Source organism: Pygocentrus nattereri, chromosome 1, assembly GCF_015220715.1.
Source record: "Pygocentrus nattereri isolate fPygNat1 chromosome 1, fPygNat1.pri, whole genome shotgun sequence".
NCBI classification, from domain to species: Eukaryota; Metazoa; Chordata; class Actinopteri; order Characiformes; family Serrasalmidae; genus Pygocentrus; species Pygocentrus nattereri.
In genome coordinates this window covers 8,992,071-9,013,238 of record NC_051211.1, presented here as the reverse complement: position 1 = coordinate 9,013,238, position 21,168 = coordinate 8,992,071, and the positions used below count along the sequence as shown (strand labels likewise).

General features: G+C 39.3%; 1 protein-coding gene across 2 annotated transcripts in view; it reads right to left on the bottom strand.

Moving 5' to 3' along the window:
• Positions 1-21,168, bottom strand: part of LOC108429693 (potassium channel subfamily T member 2) — a 162,667-nt gene continuing 141,499 nt past the window's right edge. Inside the window, exons 20-30 of one of the 2 annotated variants that reach the window (XM_037539830.1) lie at positions 21,005-21,110; positions 19,938-20,110; positions 16,344-16,415; positions 16,094-16,228; positions 14,786-14,897; positions 12,263-12,373; positions 12,014-12,097; positions 10,752-10,880; positions 7,498-7,843; positions 2,566-2,650; positions 1-1,190 (exon numbers count right to left, since the gene is read on the bottom strand). In XM_037539830.1, the coding sequence (XP_037395727.1) occupies positions 1,073-1,190; positions 2,566-2,650; positions 7,498-7,843; positions 10,752-10,880; positions 12,014-12,097; positions 12,263-12,373; positions 14,786-14,897; positions 16,094-16,228; positions 16,344-16,415; positions 19,938-20,110; positions 21,005-21,110 (1,471 nt within the window). In that variant the 3' untranslated portion in view covers positions 1-1,072. The remainder of the gene's footprint in view (positions 1,191-2,565; positions 2,651-7,497; positions 7,844-10,751; positions 10,881-12,013; positions 12,098-12,262; positions 12,374-14,785; positions 14,898-16,093; positions 16,229-16,343; positions 16,416-19,937; positions 20,111-21,004; positions 21,111-21,168) is intronic. The other variant, XM_017701638.2, reaches the window with a different exon arrangement.

Here is a 21,168-nt window from a genome sequence, read left to right as displayed (position 1 = left end):
CAAGACAACGCATTTTGTTTTAATCACTTTATTCTGTACATAATGCTTCTGTGTGTGAATGGCACTGAATGAAGGCAGCAGTAGCCCAGTGCAGCAGGAGCACGAAGCGGTCAGTTTGTATGGCTAGTCCGACGTCCTTTAAAACCCTGCATCTGCATGCAGGCTCCTCCACATGCATGCCAACAATATACTCAAACTGACAGAGGACAAAAACAACAGGCTAAGAAACTGCATGAACGTCCCAAGTGGGGAAAACAAACAATCCTCATCAATGCAAACATCGAAAAACGTTGACCATTACACAAAAACGATGCAGTTTGTTTGGTGACTGCAATGTCAAAAAATGTCATTAACGACACAGAAGGCTTGTTGCAACAGTCTCCTCTGAGAATGGCAGAACAGATGCTGTCTAACGTGAGGGGAAAAGATTGAAGTTCACTCAATTGGTCCAGTGCCCAGTTAATAAGCTCATGTTTGGCCTTCTGTGCTGTTGGCAAGCTCAGATACAGTCCACAGGGAGCTGAAGAAGTCAACCAGTATCAAATGCTTATGAAACATTTGATAGCTCCTGCCACAGGCTGATCCAAGACAATGTAAAACGGGCAAAAATGAATTCCAGATTGACGATCCACAGAGCAGCTAACGGACATGGACTGCTCACAACACACAGAGAGACAGAAGATAAATTTCGCCCTCAACATACATTTGACAATGTGTTCCTTTGGCAGTCCAGGTTAAGATTGGCAGTGTTGGATATTTAACATACATTCACATGCACAAAGACTAATACAAAGTACAGATTTATTTAAATGCACTTATGTGGCCACAGCTCCCTTGCATCAAAACAAAAACAAACAAACTGATGCAAAAATAAATAAAATGTAAATGAGATCGTAAAAGGTCCATGCATTTGACAGGCCTCAAGATAGAAAAGAAACAGTTGTCAGCAACTCACTAGGTTTGTAATTCACAGTCCTTTCTTTTTGGGTCTCTCTCTCTCTCTCTCTCTCTCTCTCTCATGCACACACTCTCCCAGGCCGTGATGTAGTTGTGTATTTGTGCTGGTGTCTGGTCACAGGTGGGTGCTGTCCTGCGTATCAAACCTGTGACCCTCCGGTCTGCCCGCGCTGGGCTTGCGGCCACTGCCCTGGTTGGGCATCAGAGACAGAGGATCAGGCCTAATCAGATACCTGAAGGAGAGAAAAACAAACCCTCAGGAGACTTTATAAAACATTTTTTTTAAAATTATTATTATATTATAATAAAACAAAACGAGCCCTGTCATCAGAGCCAACTTTCATTAATTCAATAACATTATTTTCATTGTGTGAACACGGGTTCATGTGAATCAGAACATGAAAATCACATGATTTTCACAGAATGATTTCAAGTGCTCATCATAGATATCCAGTGAGAGCAACAGTGGCTGCATGTTCCCTATATATATATATATATATATATATATATATATATATATATATATATATATATATATATATACACACACATATATATGTATTATACATGCAGTCGTAGGCAAAAGCTTGGGTGCATGTTTAGTTGACTTTCTAAGAGAAAATAATTTTAGTTTAACAAACTGGAATAACATAAAACACATAATAGAGAATGTGCCATAACTTTCGCACATGCCACATTTTATGTTTATAAAATACATTCTACCAGTAAACAGCAATTCTGTATTAAAATGTGCAGAAGTGTGCTCTCTGTAGAGGATGTGTTCACTTATTTTACTTAAAAAAAAAAAAAAAAAAAAAAAAAAAAAAACAAAACATAATTTTACCAGGGGTGGCCAAACTTTTGCACATGGCTGTATTCAGTCAGTGATTTCAACTAAAGGTCCATATTCCCACGAGATTCCTGTTGAACTCGTGGGACCCACTACAATATCTTGCAATGCGGGGCTAATTTTCAGTGTTGTGCACAGAGGCGTACAGGTAGCAAACCCACTGCGGGCGGGAGCGGGACTAAGCACACATGGCAAGACATCCTGCAAATTAATGAATCACCTAAATAAATTAGAATGATCACTAAATCCTATACATAAACCATCTAAAATGATAACAGTAAAACAATTTAAATGATTTAGAATAAAGGTCACTTCAAAGAGTTGTGACGCATCTGATCACATGAACAACATGCACATTCTTATAGCTTAGAGAGATGGTGGGGCCTTATGTCTGGTGACCACACCTGCTATGCCCAGCCAAATACCACCTATAACCATTCTGTGGTTTAATTCTTATTAGTCTTTACTGGGAATAAATGACGTATGGTGACGTTACTTCAAAGTGAGCCTGATGTCCATGACTACTGTGTTATTTCAGCAGAGATAAATGTGCTTGTAAACTACATCAGATATTGATATTCATCACAGTTCTTTTCAATTTGCTTGGTTTAGTTTTAACTGCTGCTTTGGAACACTAGATGGTAATGTGTGCACATTACTCGCTTAGTGTAGAGGGAGAAGCAGTCTAGCCATTCACTCATAGCACATATCAGTTGGACAGTTAGGATAATAAACTGAATCTGTTTTCATATACTTACACAACGTCATGCAGCTCGAGTCGTGTGTCAGGGGAGGGGTTGATGAGGATGTAGGAGAGTCTGTTGCCTTGGTCTGTCATCCCATCTTAAACCAGACATGCAAACAGAGAGCATAGAGTCTGACACTGTCTACAGTTCACAGCCAACGGACAACGAGATCAGACAGGAGGCAGGGAAACAGAGCCAGAGTGCAGAGTATTGTTCACACTATAAAACACACCCAACAGTAAAAGCAGGGGGTACCAATAGTAACAGGAACAGTTAGCACAGAATCTGGCAGTGCACATAGCCATAGAGATCAGACAAACAGGAAGAAACTACAGAGATGAAAGAGAACAGGTTCACAAAACAAAGCAGCAGCGCACAATGTTGACACAATCTAAAGCGCACATACAACAGTGACATCAGACACTGAAAAACAATAGAAATCAGACAGAGAACTAGTTAACACAATTTAAAGCGCACATACATTGAGATCAGACATCAAGTAAAGTAAAATCAACAGAGATCAGACAGATAAGCGAAAACTGACAAAAAACAGCAGAGCAGAAAAACTGATAGATACAGCTCACACTCAAGAGCACTGTCAGATTAAGCGGTCTTCAAACAACAGAGTCTGAAATGAGAGCTGGGCAATAAAACAATAACAACGCTTTTTTCAATATTGACAATTCACATTTGAGGTATTTTTTGTAGAATGACTGTCTATCGTCTGTCAACAAGCAACTGACCATATACACACACAGCTGAAACATAAACACACAATAATACAGTTCATTAGCCAGACAGGCAGCTCCTGTTACTAAGGTAAAAAAGGTCAAACAAAACTAAAGCATGGCAAACTTGAAGTTATGAATATTGTGACTGGAGCGGCGATGCTCTGACAAACAGCACAACGCTCTCAGTTTCAGCTTCTGTTTCCCAAATGCTTTAGCCAAGCACGCTAACGTTATTCCTCCTAATAAACACACACACATTCAGCTCGGTCTCCACATTATTCACCAGCATCACTGTAATATTTTATCTGATGACTTTTCATCAACATTAGCACAAGAATAATAAGAGTGGATGGTGGAGATCGTGTCTGCAGTGTCTGGGTTTTTTAAAATGCTGTTAGAAAAAAAACCTTCAAAAGTCAAAGCACCGTTTATCGTTATTGTTTCAGATAAATGTAACATCATAATTTTGCTGCCGTTCACTGAATTAAACAACAGAAACAGTCGTTGCCTTAAAGTTATGACAGAATTTCGGACATTTTGTCTGGATGTTTCTGTGATACCGTTTTCTTATCTGGAGTTAATGGATGAGATTATGAACTTAACTGTTGTTCTGTAGCTTCTGTCCTAAATTTAGTCCTAATTGAAGCGGTCAAGGTGATTAAACAGATGTCAGAGTTACGAAGTTTCTGTAATACAGCCCCTGGTCTTGTATTAATTTTGCAAACTTGGCTGTGAAGTGGACACACTTTCCTATGAAGACTTTGCTTATACTCACAAGATGAAGAGCGAGCAGTTGTGTAGTCATTTTGTCTCAGACGTCTAGACTTATGCTTGAAGAAAACGTCTCGGAACAAGAGGGTGTTTTCTCTGTTTTCTTAAACCAGGTGGATCTCAGATGGAAGTTTGCTGTCAGTGTGTGATTTTCAGATTGAGCACCATGACCTTGTCTTACTATGTTTACAAAACTTAGTAATTATAATCACTAATCACTTAATACTGAAATATGGTAAGGTATTATATTATTGCTGTTGGAAAAAAAAACATGTATCTTCAAAAAAAAAAAACATTAGGAAAAAAAGGAAAAAACATTAATGTAAAGTTTTGACTTTTACATTAAAACTTTTGATGTAAATAAATGCAAATAAATTGTATTCCAAGCAATTGTGGAGCATTTCTGTTGCTTCCTTCATCATGAAATTTAAGTGTAAACCAGCTGCCACGTTCAAATGATGTAGGAAAAAAATGGAGTAGCATGCTTTGTTTGGACAGCGATGATATCGTATCATGATAATAAAATTTTGACCATATTGCCCAGCCCTAACTAATACATTCCATAGTTCACACCTAACAGAGACATCAAACAAAGTTAACAGCGTTTTAATAAACACAGACTGAAAGAAACAGATGGTTAAAGCATCCAGAGGGGAAGAGAGCAGAGGAGGGAGCAGTTGTGTGTTTTGGTGTGTGTCAGTAAGGCAATGATGCATGAGTGATAACACAACAACAGAGCACTTAACAGCTTTACCAGCAACCAGAGGTGACAGGTGGACATCTCACACATAAGCACACACGAAAGGTGTAAAATGCGCCAGTGCATCGTGATGCAACGATCTGAAGATGGTGACTCAAGTGCATCAAAACTGGAATGGAATTTGTATGTAATTACGGTGATATTTACTAGTGTTCAGTACTGTGTGAAAGTCAGAGACCAATTTAATATCCAGTCAAAATGGGCATTAACTGCAAGTTATTCATTTTCAGGAGACATTTCTGAGAGAATTGAAAAAGGAAATGACACTCCTAACAACCACACAAGACCTACTAGACCACCCAAACTGTCCCATCAGATAAACAGCACTTAATGCTTTCATCTTTGAGGGAGAGGAGAAAATCAACCTCCACTGTTACTTCAGATCTGAGAAAATCCACAGGTATTTCTGTCCGTCCTTCCACTGTGAGAAGACAACTCGGCACTATGAGTCTGAAAGGATGTGTAGCTGTCAAGAAGCCCTTACTGAGAAAAGGACAAAAAAAGAAACAAAGAAAGAAGCTGCTGGTGTTCTCAGAACAATAGACTGTCCTCCCCAGAGTCCAGCCCATTCAGATCACTGAATGTGTTTGGGATTATTTGGATTGCGAGAAGCATAAAATACAACCAACTTTGGAAGTGTGGAAAATATCCCTGCAGATGGGATCTGAAAAGCTAAAAGCAAGTCTTCTGAAAATAATGGAAACTAAATAGTTAATAAAAAACTTGACATCTTTAGTTGACGCGTCTATCATTTTCTGTTAAACATGTCTTGCTGATACTGAAAAATGAATAATTTCGTTTTTCAAGGTCTTTATTTGACTGGAGATTAAATAAATGAAGGATAGTATTGTGGCTTTTTAACAGGACTGGGCTGCGGAAAAAGTATTTGCCCATCACCCAATTTCATCTGTTTTTACTTGTCACATTTACGTGTTTCAGATCATCAACTAATTTTAATATGGCACAAATAAACACAATATGCAGCTTTTAAATGGTAAATTCATTTTCTGAAGATAAAGATTTATTCAAAGCCTCTATCACCCATGTGAAAAAGTAATTGCCCCTAAACCTAATAACTGTTTGTGCCACCCTTGGCAGTAACAAGTGCAATCAAACATCTGCGATAACTTGTGATGAGTCTTCCACATCGCTGTGGAGGAATTTTGGTCAACTCTTCTTTGGAAAATTGTTTTATTTTGGCTACACTGGAGGGTTTTCAATCATAGAACAGCCCATTTAAGGTTTTGCCACAGCATCTCAAGAGGATTCAAGTCAAGACTTGGATGACTCAGACACTCCAAAACCTTCATTTTGTTTCTTTTGAGCCATTCAGAGGTGGACTTGCTTGTGTGTTTTGGATCACTGTCCTGCTGCATAACTGAACTGCTCTTAAGCTTTAGATCATGAACTGATTAGTGGACATTTTCCTTCAGGATTTTCTGAAACAGAGTAGAATTAATGGCTCCATCAATTATGACAAGTTGTCCAGATACTGCACAAGCAAAGCAGCCCCAGAACATCACACTACCTCCACCATGTTTGACTGCTGGTATGATGTTCTTATGGTGGAATGCCTTGTTAGCTTTATGGCAGAGTAACAGGACCCATGTCTTCCATGGGTTCCACCTTCGACTGATCAGTCCAATGAATATCATGCCAAAAGTTGTGGGGGTCATTTAGATGTTTTTTTAGCCATGTGAGATCCAATGCGAGGTCCAATGTGAGGTGTTTTTGTTGTTCTTGGCAGCAGTGGTTTGCGCCTTGTGCCTCTTCCATAGGTGGCACTTTTGCCCAGTGTCTTTATTATTGTTATTTGTGTACATTGACCTTAACTGAGGCAAGTAAGGCCTGCAGCTCTTTAGATGTTTTTCTGGGTTCTTTTGTGACCTCCTGGATGAGTCATTGAAGCACTCCTGCTCTTGGTGAAAGTTCACCACTGTTCCAAGTTTCCTCCACTTGTGGATAACAGCTCTCACTGCAGTTTGCTGGAGTCCCAGAACCTTAGCAATAGTTTTGTAACCCTTTCCAGACTGGTATATATCAATGACTTTATTTTGCATCTGTATTTGATTGTCTTTAGAATGTGGCATCATGTGCTGAATTTTGAGATGTTATAGCTTTTTTCACTTTTTTTTTCCACTATTTGCCAGATAGGTTCTATTTAAGAGATGTTTTGATTCAACAGGTTTGGCAATAATCATGCCTGAGCATAGCTAGCACAATCAAACCCAATAGTCAATAAGAGGCTATTACTATTAAGAGGCAGGGCTGAACAGGACTTTTCCTGCAATAAATGAAATCATAATTTAAGAACAGCATTTTGCGTTTACTTGGGTTATTACGGTCTAAAATTAAAAGCAGATTATGTAAAACATTCAGTTGTGACCAAAATGCAACAATAACAGAAATTGGGAAGGGGCAAAACTTTCACTGCACTGTACATTATCATATACACTTTTGGGCAATAAAAAAAGCTATAAAAATACAAAATTTCTGTATATCTCTACTGTGTAAATATTTCTTATAGTCACATTTGTGTATGCAGTGTATGTGTTTTATCTGTGTTCTACCTGTGATGCACTGAATCATTTCCTAAATAACCCTAATTGAGCTGAACTGCTGTGATGTCAGAGATTTACACCCCTGCAAGACACACACACACACACACACACACACACTCACTGAATCCAGATGGCGACAGGCCGAGGTGCTTCATGCGTGTGCGGACAAGGGCATTGAGCTCTTGTCTCTCAGACCGGCGGAAAAGACTGAGCCTCTGTTGGCTGATGCGTTCGGCGGCACTGCCCGGACCTTTGGCTCCGCTTGGACCCCGGCCCCCCTTACGGCTGAGCCGCCGTGCCCACTGCATGCTCTTCCTTCTGAGCAGCGGGTGGTCAGAAGCATGGGAGGAGGACGAGGAAGGCGGCTCAGAGGAGGTGGAGTTACGGTGGGGGCCGGAACGACACAGCAGAGGCTCCCGGGGCTCCCGCGTGTCCTCATAGTCCTCCACTGTGATGGACACCTGCGACTGCAAGAAAGACACAACATCAGATCATCCTCTGAACATCACTGACTCATATGAGTGCTATAGCACAATATATAGGGACATGGGTGATGTGCATAATATGCAGTATCACAGTGTCAGATGATACTAAGGTTAGAATTTTTTAAGCTTGTGATGCTATTCTTCATTAGTACTGATAGTCTATGCTAGAAGAATAACAAAGCTTGTTTTAAGGGACTATGGGACCTCCAAAAAGGCTGAAATTGCATTTTATGACTTGTTCTGAAAGATCAAATATATCACTAAAATATCACTGATATTGAAAAGTATTATCACAGTTTATCAGTATCATGATATAATTATGTAAATGATATACTGCCCAGCACTAATTCAGTCATTAGTAGAGAGCAATATTATGTTAATGCAACCATTGCAGGTGTTTTATAATGAAAAGTCATGGCTTGCAGTTAATGAAGGGTCGCCAGTGAAACGAGAATAGAAGCTAGGTCCTGATAGGAAAGTCAGTTTACTCAGCGGCCCTCTTGGCAACGCACCTGGGCAGTTATTTTCAGCCATCTCTTTGAATGGGGAGAGACCCATCAGACGAAAATCTGATAGATCCTATCTAGTTTGTAGGTGTTTAACTCTAAGCAGTGTGGCTACTGTGCATATTCATTCCTCCACAAAGATTCTTTTCTTCTTACGACTTTTTTCGTCTTAGGTCTTTCCCCAATGCTGACTCAGCTCATGAGCTAAATAGCGAGACTTTCGTTACTTTTGGACTGTCAGAAGAAGGAAACACTAACTTACTGGCGGGCTGTTGACTCAAATGACATGAGTTTTAGGTTTATATTAGGTTAGCCTACATGTTAGCACAATGTTAGTGAGCATCTGGAGATTCCTTTGCTTTGGTTTTCACTTTGTCCTGACATTCATTTGACAATAACACAGTCAATTTCTCAGAAATGTTCTAGTGCATGTTATCTGCAGCATCAGCATGTACTTCTGTGGAATACTGGATATACAATAAATTATCCTAGACATGGAGATGGGAGATGAAACCTGAACCTACTGTGTTTACCCATTCAATCTCAAGCTACAATATGCAGGGAAAAAGACATATCCCAGAATTCAGTGCATCACTACAATTATGGTATATTTGTGCATACGATGCATTTCAAATTACATCACAATAGTCAGCTAGCTAATGATGAGTATTCAATATGTCTTGTTAAAAGAGTGAAATGCTTTATAAGACATGGTTTCTTACCTTTATATGGGATGCTGTGAAAAAAGTGCAATTGAAATGAATCTGTAATTTGTCTTTCATTTGTAATGGTGGATGTCTAATAAACTATTTTCCTTATTTCTGCTTATTTTACTGAGTAAGGACTGATGGAAAACATGAACTGTCAGAGAAAAAGGATCACTTTTTTTTGTTCATCGAGGTACAAAGAAAGTAAATGTACCCTCAAATGGTTTTAAGGTTTAACAGTGTACTTTAAATAAGCTTGTCCCAGGAGAAAAGTATGTATTTGTACCTTTTCATAACCTAACCTGTTTTTAAACAGGAAAGTAAAATAATATATATATATATATATATATATATATATATATATATATATATATATATCTACTTTTGACTCACCCTGTGTGTGTGTGTGTGTGTGTGTGTGTGTGTGTGTATTATATATACTGATTATATATACACACTCACTGAGCGCTGTATTTGGAACACCTGTATACCTAAACATTCATGCAATTATCTAATCAGCCAATCGTGTGGCAGCTATGCAGCTATGCAGTTTCGGGCCAGCAGCTTCAGGCAATGTTCAAATCAAGCATCAGAATGTGGAAAAAATGTGACTTCTGTGATTTTGGCTGTGGCATGATTGTTGGTGCCAGACAGGTCGGTTTCAGTATTTCTATAACTGCTTATCTACATTTACGGCATTTGGCAGACACTCCGATCCCGGATGACTTCATCTTTTTTTACACAGGCAGGCAAAGGTAATGTTACAGTCTTGTCCATGGACTCTTATTGGTATAGTACAGGGTGCTTACCCAGGTGGGTATTGAACCCCAGGCTACAATGTAGAAGGCAGAGGTGATACCCATTACGCTGTACCAACCATCTCCTAGGATGGTCTCAAACAACAGTCTCTAGGGTTTACTCAGAATGGTGCAATAGAAAAACATCCAGCCAGCAGGCGTTCTGCATCCAGATACGCCTTGTTGGTGAGAGAGGTCAAAAGACAACAGCCAGATTGGTTCACCTGACAGAAAGGCTATGTTACCTCAGATAACCACTCTGTACAATCAGAACAGAAAAGCATCTCAGAATGCACAACACATCAACCTCAGCCCCACTGAACACCTTTGGGAAGAACTGGAATATCGATTGTGAGCCAGGCCTTCCAATCCTTCTAAATAACATCAGTGCCTGACCTCACAAATGCTCTTTTGACTGAATGGGCACAAATTCCCACAGACACTCTCCTTACTTGGGGTAAGCTTCCCAGAGGAGTGGAGGCTGTTACAGCTGCAGGGTGAGGAGGCAGTTCTATAAGGATGTCCAACAAGCACAGAGAGCTGTGATGGTCAGCTGTCCACAAACTTTTGGTCATATAGTGTACATTCAAATATGATTGTGGGCACAGAGGGGAAGTATTACTGACTTTGTTGCCGGGTTAGTTATTGCCTAGGGATTTTGAGATTATGGTTTCTGAAGTCTCTCAGTAAGTCTGTAAAACCACCAGCGCTGATTTAATTCTTGATATGCTCCTCCGAATCCTTTTCACAGCTGTTTAGTTTAAAAAAGTTAATCCCGTTTAAAGATGGATTATAAGAAATGCTGGAATACCTCATATTACACTGTTGGTTTTATTGTATTATGTGTATTATGGCACTGTGGCTCTGCAGCTTTGCGTACCTCAGATACAGGCAGCTTATGAGCCTCTGTGCGGTAGATGCCTATGGGGATGTCTCCCGTGGACGAGCAGAGCTTCTGGTAGAGCCGGCCGTAGGTGCGGATCCACAAGTCTTCTTCTGTGATCTTCATCTAGGAATTCACATCAACATCACTACCATGCAGAAGCTATAAAAGGCCATGGATTCACATACTTTACTGATTTCATTTGATTTTTTTATTTACTGAGTTTTACTGTGAGAACAAGCAAAAGGGGAATTCCACCAACTTTTCAAAATGTCTGCATAATTCACTTATTGAGATGTAAACAAAGTCAGAATGGTTCAATTTGAAATGGTTTATTATACAGAAACTCACTGGGTTAGATTTCTTTACCTCGGTAGTGACAGGAACCAGGTGTCACACTACCCAAAATGACACAAGTCCTCTGAATTTTAATATGTAACATTGATGATGGTAAAATAGTGGTAAAAATGAAGGGAATGTTCTTAGGGAATACTGCCTTACAGTGCCCTGTATGTTCCAACCATCAGGCAGTGCATTTATAACATTTTTCTGTATATATCATATACAACTCTGGCGAAATTTATGACAAACATGATCTCTATGTGTGTGCATGTATGTGTGTGTGTATATATATATATTATATTTTTTGTCATAAATCTCAACAGAATTCATTTGAGTGAATCTTGTGAAAACTCAAGGCTTTTCCCTTCTCTGCAGTGTCATGGCTGCGGATGTGAATCTCACAGCTTTTCCACACTGATTTCTGATTGTTCGAGATTATTGTTTGATACTATCTAGACTGTCAGAAAAAAAAACAATCACAGAATCATCATCATCATCATCATCATCATCACTGTCATTATCATCATGGTCATGTCATAGGATCTTTATCAATGTCATCCTTATCATCATCTAGGGCTGGCAAAGTAGGCTATGCCTGACGTGAATTTACAATGTATTTGAATAAATGTCTAAAAGGTATAATTACTTAATTTGAACCTTTTCCATATTAACAATAACTGTTCTGTTTAAAGTCCTTTGATGAAATGTATTGTATTGTAGCTTAGGCTACATTTAAGCTTAGGAAACACCACCATAAAATAAAATACATGACTATTCAAATTATTCAGGTCAGTCCTACCATGGTCAACATCCTGATCATCATTACCATCATGATCATGGTCATCTCACCATCCTTCTAGCACTAAAATATTGGGCTTTCCACCATGTGGGCAGGTGAAATCTGAGGTTGTACTTACGGCACAGAGGAAACCAGACCCAGGCATGGAATCCAGTCCCAGCAACAGTCTGGTAATGGAGATCATGTAGTCTTTCACAAAGGACTAGCACATACAAACAGACAACAGAGAGCACTTCAGTGTACCAAACATCTCGCCAACATGTATCACTTTCTGTCCTAAGCACATTAGAGCACATACACCTGCAATGGCTCTGCAGAATCATGAAGAAAGAGAATAGCTCAGTGTCCATTACTGGCTTACTGTTACCTGATATAGCAGAGTGTCTAGCATACTGACACTGAACACCTTCCCAGCGGCAAAGGGTAATCGGAACATGAAGACCAGGTTGGAGCCCCTCTCTCGCTCCTTCTGCAGGACCAACACAGCAGCAAGTACATGGTACAGGACATTAAATTACATTGCTCACTCATGGACAGTCAAAAGTTCACACAGAATATTTTCTTTTATTTGTACTATTTTCCACATTTTAGAATAATAGTGAGGTCTTGGAACTAGAGATGTATCAGTATTGGCCTGATATCATCACAAAACGCTAGATTTGATATCGAAGGACTTAAAAACACATGAATCTGTTACAAATTTAGCCTTAAATATCATAGAATTTCTTGTTGTACAACAAAAAAGCAGAATAAATGAGTTCATGTGATAACAACAGTGACATGCAGCCTAACTAGTTATGCTAAAAGTACAATTCCTTTAAGTAGTCAGATTTAACACAGAGTGCTACAGTAATTCTGTTCTGTCTACTTGCTTAACCAAATAAAAATGTGATTTTGTATACGCCATGTTATCGATTATGTACAGCACTGTGCAGACGTCAAGGGCTACCTTTCATTTATTTATTTTCAAGAAATATTTATGAGCAAATTAGTTGTAAGATAATCTGCTTGAATAAAAAAGGAGAAAGTCAAAGCACAATCAGTGGAAAAATAGGATGGTTTCCAAATCTGGAGTTCAAAAACTTGTTAAGAGATACAGAGAAAACGACAAACCATCATATAAACAGCACTTAAAGCTTTCATCTTTGAGAGAGAATCTTCAGTAGTACTAGTTTTTTGTCTAGGTTTGAACTCTGTTAGTACCCTCGGGACTAAGCCTCATTTTCTCTGTTGTCATGTATGCGTTTTGTCTGCTATTAAAAGCCACTGCATTTGCATCCAGTCTTCTCCTCCTGTGACACAGACGTGAAAAAAACACAGGTGCCTCAGTCCATCCTTCCACTGTAAGAACTCAGCGCTATGAGTCTGAAAGGATGTGTACCCTCATTTCCCTGAGAAAAGGAAACAAAGAAGCTATTCGTGTTCTCAGGACAATGGACCACCCCAGAGTCCAGACCTCAACATCAGTGATTGTATTTGGGGTTACTTGGATCATGCGAAGCAGAAAATGCAACCAAATTCTAAGACTGAACTTTGGATGGGTGGAAAAATATCCCTGCAGATTTCTTTGAAAAACTTAAAGCAGCTCTCCTAAAAATATAAGCTGTAAAAGAGGTAAAGAGTGCACACATAAAATACTGAAAAAAATAGTAGTTGAGTTTTGTGTAATTTTAAATATATGCTTTTATTTTTAGATAACATAAAATATGATATCATATAATAATAATAGCTATTTTTACTGCCAATTAAATAAATGAATGGTGGACTTTGCAGACTTTTGAACTTTGCTCTTTTGCCCAGACTTTTGCACTGTATCACTATGTAACACGGAATCATGCAGTGGCTCTTCTACTTCAGATTCTTCTAGATTGTTAAGATTCAAAGTCAGAGAATCTAGACAGTTCTTCAAAAGTTCCTCAATGAACGCTCTAGGTCTTCTCAGGGATGCTCTTCCAATAGAATCCCACATATGCTCACATCTTGTTGCCTGATACTTAGCATTTAATTTTTTTTAATTTTATTTAAGTATGGTCCATCATTACCACCACAATAATAAATTCACTCATGGGCACCAGCTTCACCATTTACACTTGTTTTCAAAACACATTTCAAGCATTTAAGCATTAGTCTTTTGATCAATAACAGCTTTAAGATCATTAAAATCTCGATCAGAACCGTCTCAACTTTTAGATGGTACTGTATGTATTAATTTACCCAATAAGAAGCCATATTTGCAAGATTAGCATCCAAAGTTCAGTATCTGAAACATTTGTTACAGTTTTCCAAAGTTCTCCGACTGTACAAGAAAATTGTGTCCGGGCTGCCTTATATTTTGAGTTATTTAAACTTCAAATGATAAGTTGATACAAAAACACTATTCGAAATTCAATTATCTCAAAAAATTTAAGGGACTCTGAACATTAACTTTTTAAAGTTAAAACAATATTTTTTTTTTGTACAGAGCATCATGTGACATGGAATAACTTCATTTTACTTTCAAAATTCAAAAAATAAACGGGAAGATGACTGAATTATAATATTTTTTAGTCACTGATGTTGACTGAAAGTCACATTCAACGAAGTCTGAATGATTATTATTATTATTTTTTAAAATTAATCCAATTTTCCAGTGTTTTTTCGAAAATATCAGTTCAGCAATGCATACCATATTGACTTTCTGATTATTCAAAAAATCAAAGCATAAATGGCATAAACAATGATTTCACATGATTAAATTTCAACTGATTTTGGCAGAGAATGCGTCTAACAGCCTGATGCAGCCAAGTGAAGAGGGTGAATGTGTTCACATATGTAGCCGCACTGGACAAATGTAAATACACTATTAGAACGACAGCAGTTTGTGGATGTGTGTGGCAGCAATGAGACTAACCTTCTCGAGTTTGGACAGGGCGAGGGAGTAGTGATCTTTCACTCTGAACTGCATGAACCGCATGTTGGCAGGGTGGGTGAGTTCTGTAATTATACTAAGAGCTGGAAAAAGCCTGTGAGAAACAAACAGCAGGAACAGCACGCTCACACAGCTGCACATCCAGGAATCACAGCAAAGATTCCAGCAAACGCAAATGCCTACACACACTGAGATTAGCCAAGAAAGCATTCTCTTCAGATCGGTAAACAAAGGTTGTATGCCCACCTCATCATGATGCCTCTGCTGAGCTCATGCAGTCTGTATTTAGCCGCTGCACACAAAAAGCTAGCCAGCAGCAACTAGCTTGCTGCTCAATTGCTATGAACCTGATTGCTGGAGCTATGCGTGCATAAAGGTTAGCATATTCCATTTGTTTTTTAGATTAATTTTTTTTTTTTTTACATTTTGTTTATTATAGAACAACAACTGGCCATTTCCCAAACAAGCTGTTGTTGTAGCTGGGCCTTTAAGACAGATATATGTAAATTAGCTCTGTTCTGATTGGCTGACCTCTTCACAAGTGAAACGAGGCTGGAATATACGGACTAAACTTTTCAGACTGAAATCTTCAGCTGTTTCTTTTAAATACTGGATCCTTAGGAAGGTCACGATTGTATATTTGCTTCCTGACAATCAGGAACCGCACAGCGTTTAATTGTTTAGCACACACCCTCTATTCTGATAGCTCTGCTACAGACTATCTGCAGGAGCAACACCCCATATCACTTCAATGTGAATGTGCTGACTAAATTGCTGTACACTGAATGGGCTGACATGCAGACGTATGCAAAAGTTTAAACATCCACAATAAAGTGACATGGTTTGGTCATTTGATAGTAATAGCTGATAGTTGATGGTTTGTTCAAGTGATAGTACGTTATATCTCTAGAGAGAACAAATTTAAATATTCAATTTTCTGCAAATTTCTGCCGTTTATTTAAGTCTAACGTGGCCTTTTGCACAGGCCACAATTTATGTTTATTTTTTTCCTAATATGTTAAATTCAGCAGTAAACAGCAGTAATTGTGCATTAAAAAGTGCAGAAGTGTGTTCTCTGTAGAGGAAGCATCACTTCATCCAACAAAATGACTGTATAATAATGTGTTAATTATTGCGACAACACAGCTGCATGTCCATATCCAGACTGTATGTCCACGTCCATGTCCACGAAACAAAGATACACGTCCACAGAATTCCACAAAAAAAGAGAACACCCCAGGGTGAAGAAACAGCATGTGCTTCATCTACACTCAGGGGCTGGACCCATACCTGAACAAGGTCTGTACGTTCACAATGGTTTTGGCATCAGCCATGTAGTCCTCCTCCGCGATCATAGAGCTTTCCTTATCGACCACCACCATGGTGTCTGCAAACGTCACCCCACAGCGCAGGAGACTGTCCAAACTGCACACAAATAAAGACACAGACTCAGCGTTCTGAAATCAGAAGCATAAAGAAGAATAAAGTTAAGCGATAAAAGAATGAATCAAGTGAAGAAAAGGCCTGAGGCTTCCCTTACTTGTCAATGGAGCCCACAGTGTAGAAGACCATAGGGAACCAGCAGATAGCCTCCAGGAAGTCTGCTTCAGGGCTGATAAACAAACAAAGATACACACGAAAAAATTCTTAGACAGGAGAGCAGGGCCCAATTGATACGATATTTGGCTGATGAGTTAGTACAATATTAAAGTTCCACAGATCAGGGGTGTAGCTAAACAGGGGCCTAGAGTGGCCTAGGTTGTCCCACTTGAAAGCTCAGTGCCCCAGATGTCTGATTGTTAAAATAAAGTTCTCTGATGCCAAAATATTACAAAATTTAAGATCTGCATGTGCAAAGGCACATAGTTCTCACATTCTCATTATTTGTTTTTACACTTTAAATAGATAAAGGAGGCAGATGCTATCACCATGGCATCGTTTACACAGCTGCGTACTGCTATTGGTCATGCATAACGCATTAGGACGCTCCAATGTTTCAGTCATATGCAAAGTTGGCAAAACAAATCATATTATTATCATTATATCACAATGTAATTTTTAGCCCCTTAAAATCAGCATTAGTGAGAATGTATGTACATTAATCAGACCCTACTAGAGAGTCAGCATTGTGACTTGTGCCTGCAGGCAGGTTTAGGTTCATCACTGACAAATGGAGGGTTTGAACTGGGGAGCACAGTAAAAACCAAAAAAAAAAAATATATAAAAACAGCAATTTAAAAATTGAATACTGTGCATATACTGTACACTGTATACTTTTACAGAACTGATTCAGGTCTTGTATTTTTTTCTTCTAAAATCCAGTCAGATGGTTGCAGGTGCGTTTCTCCAGAACAACAGGCTGTTAGAAAAATAAATAAATGAAATAAAGCTGATCATCACATCTCTGGTACAAAGTGCCTTAAACGATCCCTTGATGTCTTTTCCACAGTATTTATGATCGAATTGTAGCAAAAGTGACAGAATCACCTGCTGTGGCTCTGAGACTCTCTGCTATGAAATCCCGCCTGCAGTCAGATAATGGGGAACAACAACAAATGACTCAGAGCTTTATTACCTTTGATTGTATTACAGGCCTGCACCGCTCTTCCATCACAAGCAAGACAGCAGCTAGATTTCATAATAATAAATGTGAGCTACTGCAGTGTGAGAAGGACGCGCTGTTCTTCATGAGTGAAGCCTGTTGTGTATTAAGGGTGTTAAAATGTATTCACACACTGTGATGCACTGACAGCTGCATTAATTTTAGAATGTTCTTTCTATGATAATTTATTATAATAATATTCAACAAAGTCTGTGGCAAATATTTTAAATATTGAACACCTGTCCTATTGTTTTGGTTTAGTTGTATTGGATAATGACATGTATTCACTCACCCATCCAAATCATTGAATTCAGGTGTTCCAATCATGTCCATGGCCACAGGTGTATAAAACTAAGCACCTAGGCCTGCAGACTGCTTCTACAAACATTTGTGAAAGAATGGGTTTCTCCCAGGAGCTCAGTGAATTCCAGCGTGGTACCATGATAGGATGCCACCTGTGCAACAAGTCAAGTCATTAAATTTCCTCACTACTAAATATTCCACAGTCAACTGTCAGTGGTATTATAACAATTGGAAGCGATTGGGAACGACAGCCATGTAAAATGACAGAGCGGGATCAGCAGATGCTGAGGCACATAGTGCACACAGGTATCCAACTTTCTGCAGAGACAATGGCTACAGACCTCCAAACTTCATGTGGCCTTCAGAAGAGCTCAAGAAAAGTGCGTAGAGAGTTTTGTGGAATGGGTTTCCATGGTTGAGCAGCTGCATCCAAGCCTTATATCACCAAATGCAATGCAAAGCATTGAATGCATTGATGCCACTGGACTCTAGACTCTATAGTGATGAATCTCACTTCTCCATCAGTCAGTCTGGACGAGTCTGGGTTTGGCGGTTACCAGGAGAACGGTACTTGCCTGACTGCATTGTGCCATGTTGTCGAATTTGGTGGAGGGGGATTATGGTATGGGGTTGTTTTTCAGGAGTTGGGCTCGGCCCCTTAGTTCCAGTGAAAGGAACTCTTAATGCTTCAGCAAACCAAGAGATTTTGGATTTCATGCTCCCAACTGGGAACAGTTTGGGGACGGCCCCTTCCTGTTCCAACATGACTGTGCACCAGTGCACAAAGCAAGGTCCAGAAAGACATGGATGAGCGAGTTTGGTGTGGAAGAACTTGACTGGGCTGCACAGAGTCCTGAACTCAACCTGATAGAACACCTTTGGGACGAATTAGAGCAGAGACTGGGAGCCAGGCCTTCTCGTCCAACATCAGTGTCTGACCTCACAAATGCGCTTCTGGAAGAATGGTCAAAATTCCCATAAACACACTCCTAAACCTTGTGAAAAGCCTTCCGGGAGTTGAAGCTGTTATAACTGCAAATGGTGGGCTGACATCATATTAAATCCTATGGATTAAGAATGGGATGTCACTCAAATTCATATGTGTGTGAAGATGGAAGAACGGATACCTTTGGCAATATAGTGTAAATATAAGAACATTAAGTCAGAGACCCTTCATTTACAGTCAAAATTTCCATTAAGTCATTCATTTTTCAGTGTCAACATTTTCAGTATCTGGCATTAGAAAAGGTCATACTGAAGAGCTTGGTGACTTTACATGTTCCACTGTTACAACTGGCACAAGTTTTGTGAAATTTCTGCTCTGCTAGATCTGCCTAGATCAACTGTAAGTGCTATTATTGTAAAACCGAAACATCTACAAGCAACAACAGCTCAGCCAGAAAGCGGAAGACCACGCAAACTCACAGAGCAGGGCCCCAAGTGCTGGACTGCGTAGTATATAAAAGTAGCCTGTTGTATGACTCACTACAGACTTCCAAACTACTTCTGATAATAACATTAGCATAAGAAGTGACTGTCAGGAGCTTCATGAAATGAGTTTTCATGGCTGAACAGCTGCACAAGCCTAATATCACTATGGGCCACCACTGGACTCTGGAACAGTGGAAACGTATTCTCTGGAGTAATGGATCATGCTTTACTATCTGGCATTCCCATGGACGAGATACAGTTTGAGTTTGGTGTGGAGCCCGGACCTAAAACCTCAAGGAACACCTCTGGGAACCAGGCCTTTTCATCCACAATCAGTGCTTGACCTCGTAAATGGTCTTTTGACTAAATGGGTACAAGTTCCTACAGGCACACTCCAAAAACAGAAGAGTGGAGGCTGTTACAGCTGCAACTCTAAACGAATACTTATGGTTTTGGAATGGGATATGCAATAAGCTCACGTAGGTGTGATGATCAGGTGTCCACAAAGTTTTGGCCATACAGTATATCTGAAAAATGAATAACTTGTACTTAATGTCCATTTTAAATGGATATAAAAAAAATCAAGGGTGTCTCTCTGACTTTTGCACAGTGTAGTAATTCATATGTATTCAGTACAATATTTTTCAATAATTCTGAGACATACTAAAATATTAAAAACAAATTGTGTTGAAATCCACTGTGAGATTCCATGATGTACTGAATCTTTTCCTTACAAATGGAATCAAATCACTGTAAAGCCAGAGGACTGGTGAGCTGTTCTCTGTTTGCAGTACTCACATGCTCTCCAGCAGCAGCACAATGGGGTTCAGCTCCTTCCTGGGTCTGTAATAGGCTCGCAGAGGCACGATGAAGTTGTATAGGCCATTGCCTGCACTCTCAGCCGACACAATAATGAGCTTGTTTTTAAAGCCATAAGAGCGGGCGTCCTCATACGGCATGTGGTGGCATGCCTGGTCAACGGAGAGAAGTGACTGAAAAGGGCCTTCATCACATATCATCCACACAGTTTAACCATTAAATCATGCCAAAATCAATATGTGTGACCAGATTCACTGAAGTATCTTACGAAACAAAACAATAAATGTATTTTTTCCAGCTGAGACTTCCAAAAATAGATAAATGGCTCTTGTTTACTACAACTTCACTGACAGGAACAGATTCTAGATCAGCATGCCTGCTCTAAATGCAACTTTATACCAGACATGCCAGGTAGTATGATGCAGCCTAGTGAGAGCATCAATAAACAGTCAGTTTCCACTCTACTCATATAGATTTAATGGAACAAAGCTTTTTACAATTTTAAAAAGTTATGACATTTGGTATCAGCTAACTTTTTGGCTAAAAGGCATAAGGTAATGTTATGATAAGACTAGGTTAGTAACATCACCCAAGGCGATATATATATAGATTACACTATATAGATGCACAAGGCTAAGTGATGTTCTAAGAAATTGAGAATGTCAGTGCTGAAAGTCAATAAATACAATTGACTTTGACTGGTTTTGGTGTGGTGCAGCACATTCAGTGTGCAGGAGTTGCCATTGCAACACACTTCTTTATGTTCTCTAGTTAAAACTAACCACATATTACCACCCTCATACTACCACTTCCACTTCTTCTTTACTACTTCACTAATACTATTATTTTTTAGTGTTTGGTAGCTTTCTTTTTCGTTTCTGTGTTGTCTTCAGATGCTGAACCAAATTAGATTAACAGCTCTGTTGGGCCGGATTTGAGTGAAACTGCTACAGGTGTTCAGTTCAAAGCAGTGATTTTGTGGTGCAGCAGCACTTTGTGTCTTTTGTGCTGTGCTTTAGGGAATACACAAGGAGAAAGGGTCTCACCTTATCAAGGCGGAGGCAGCAAAAAGGCATCTTCTCCTGCAGGAGGTGGCAAAGTGCAGGAGAACTCCCGATGTATGGAGAGTTCAGTGGGTAGCCCTTTACCCACCTGGTACAAACACATACACAAAGAAGCACTTACATCAAGGCCAAAAACTGAAGCAAAA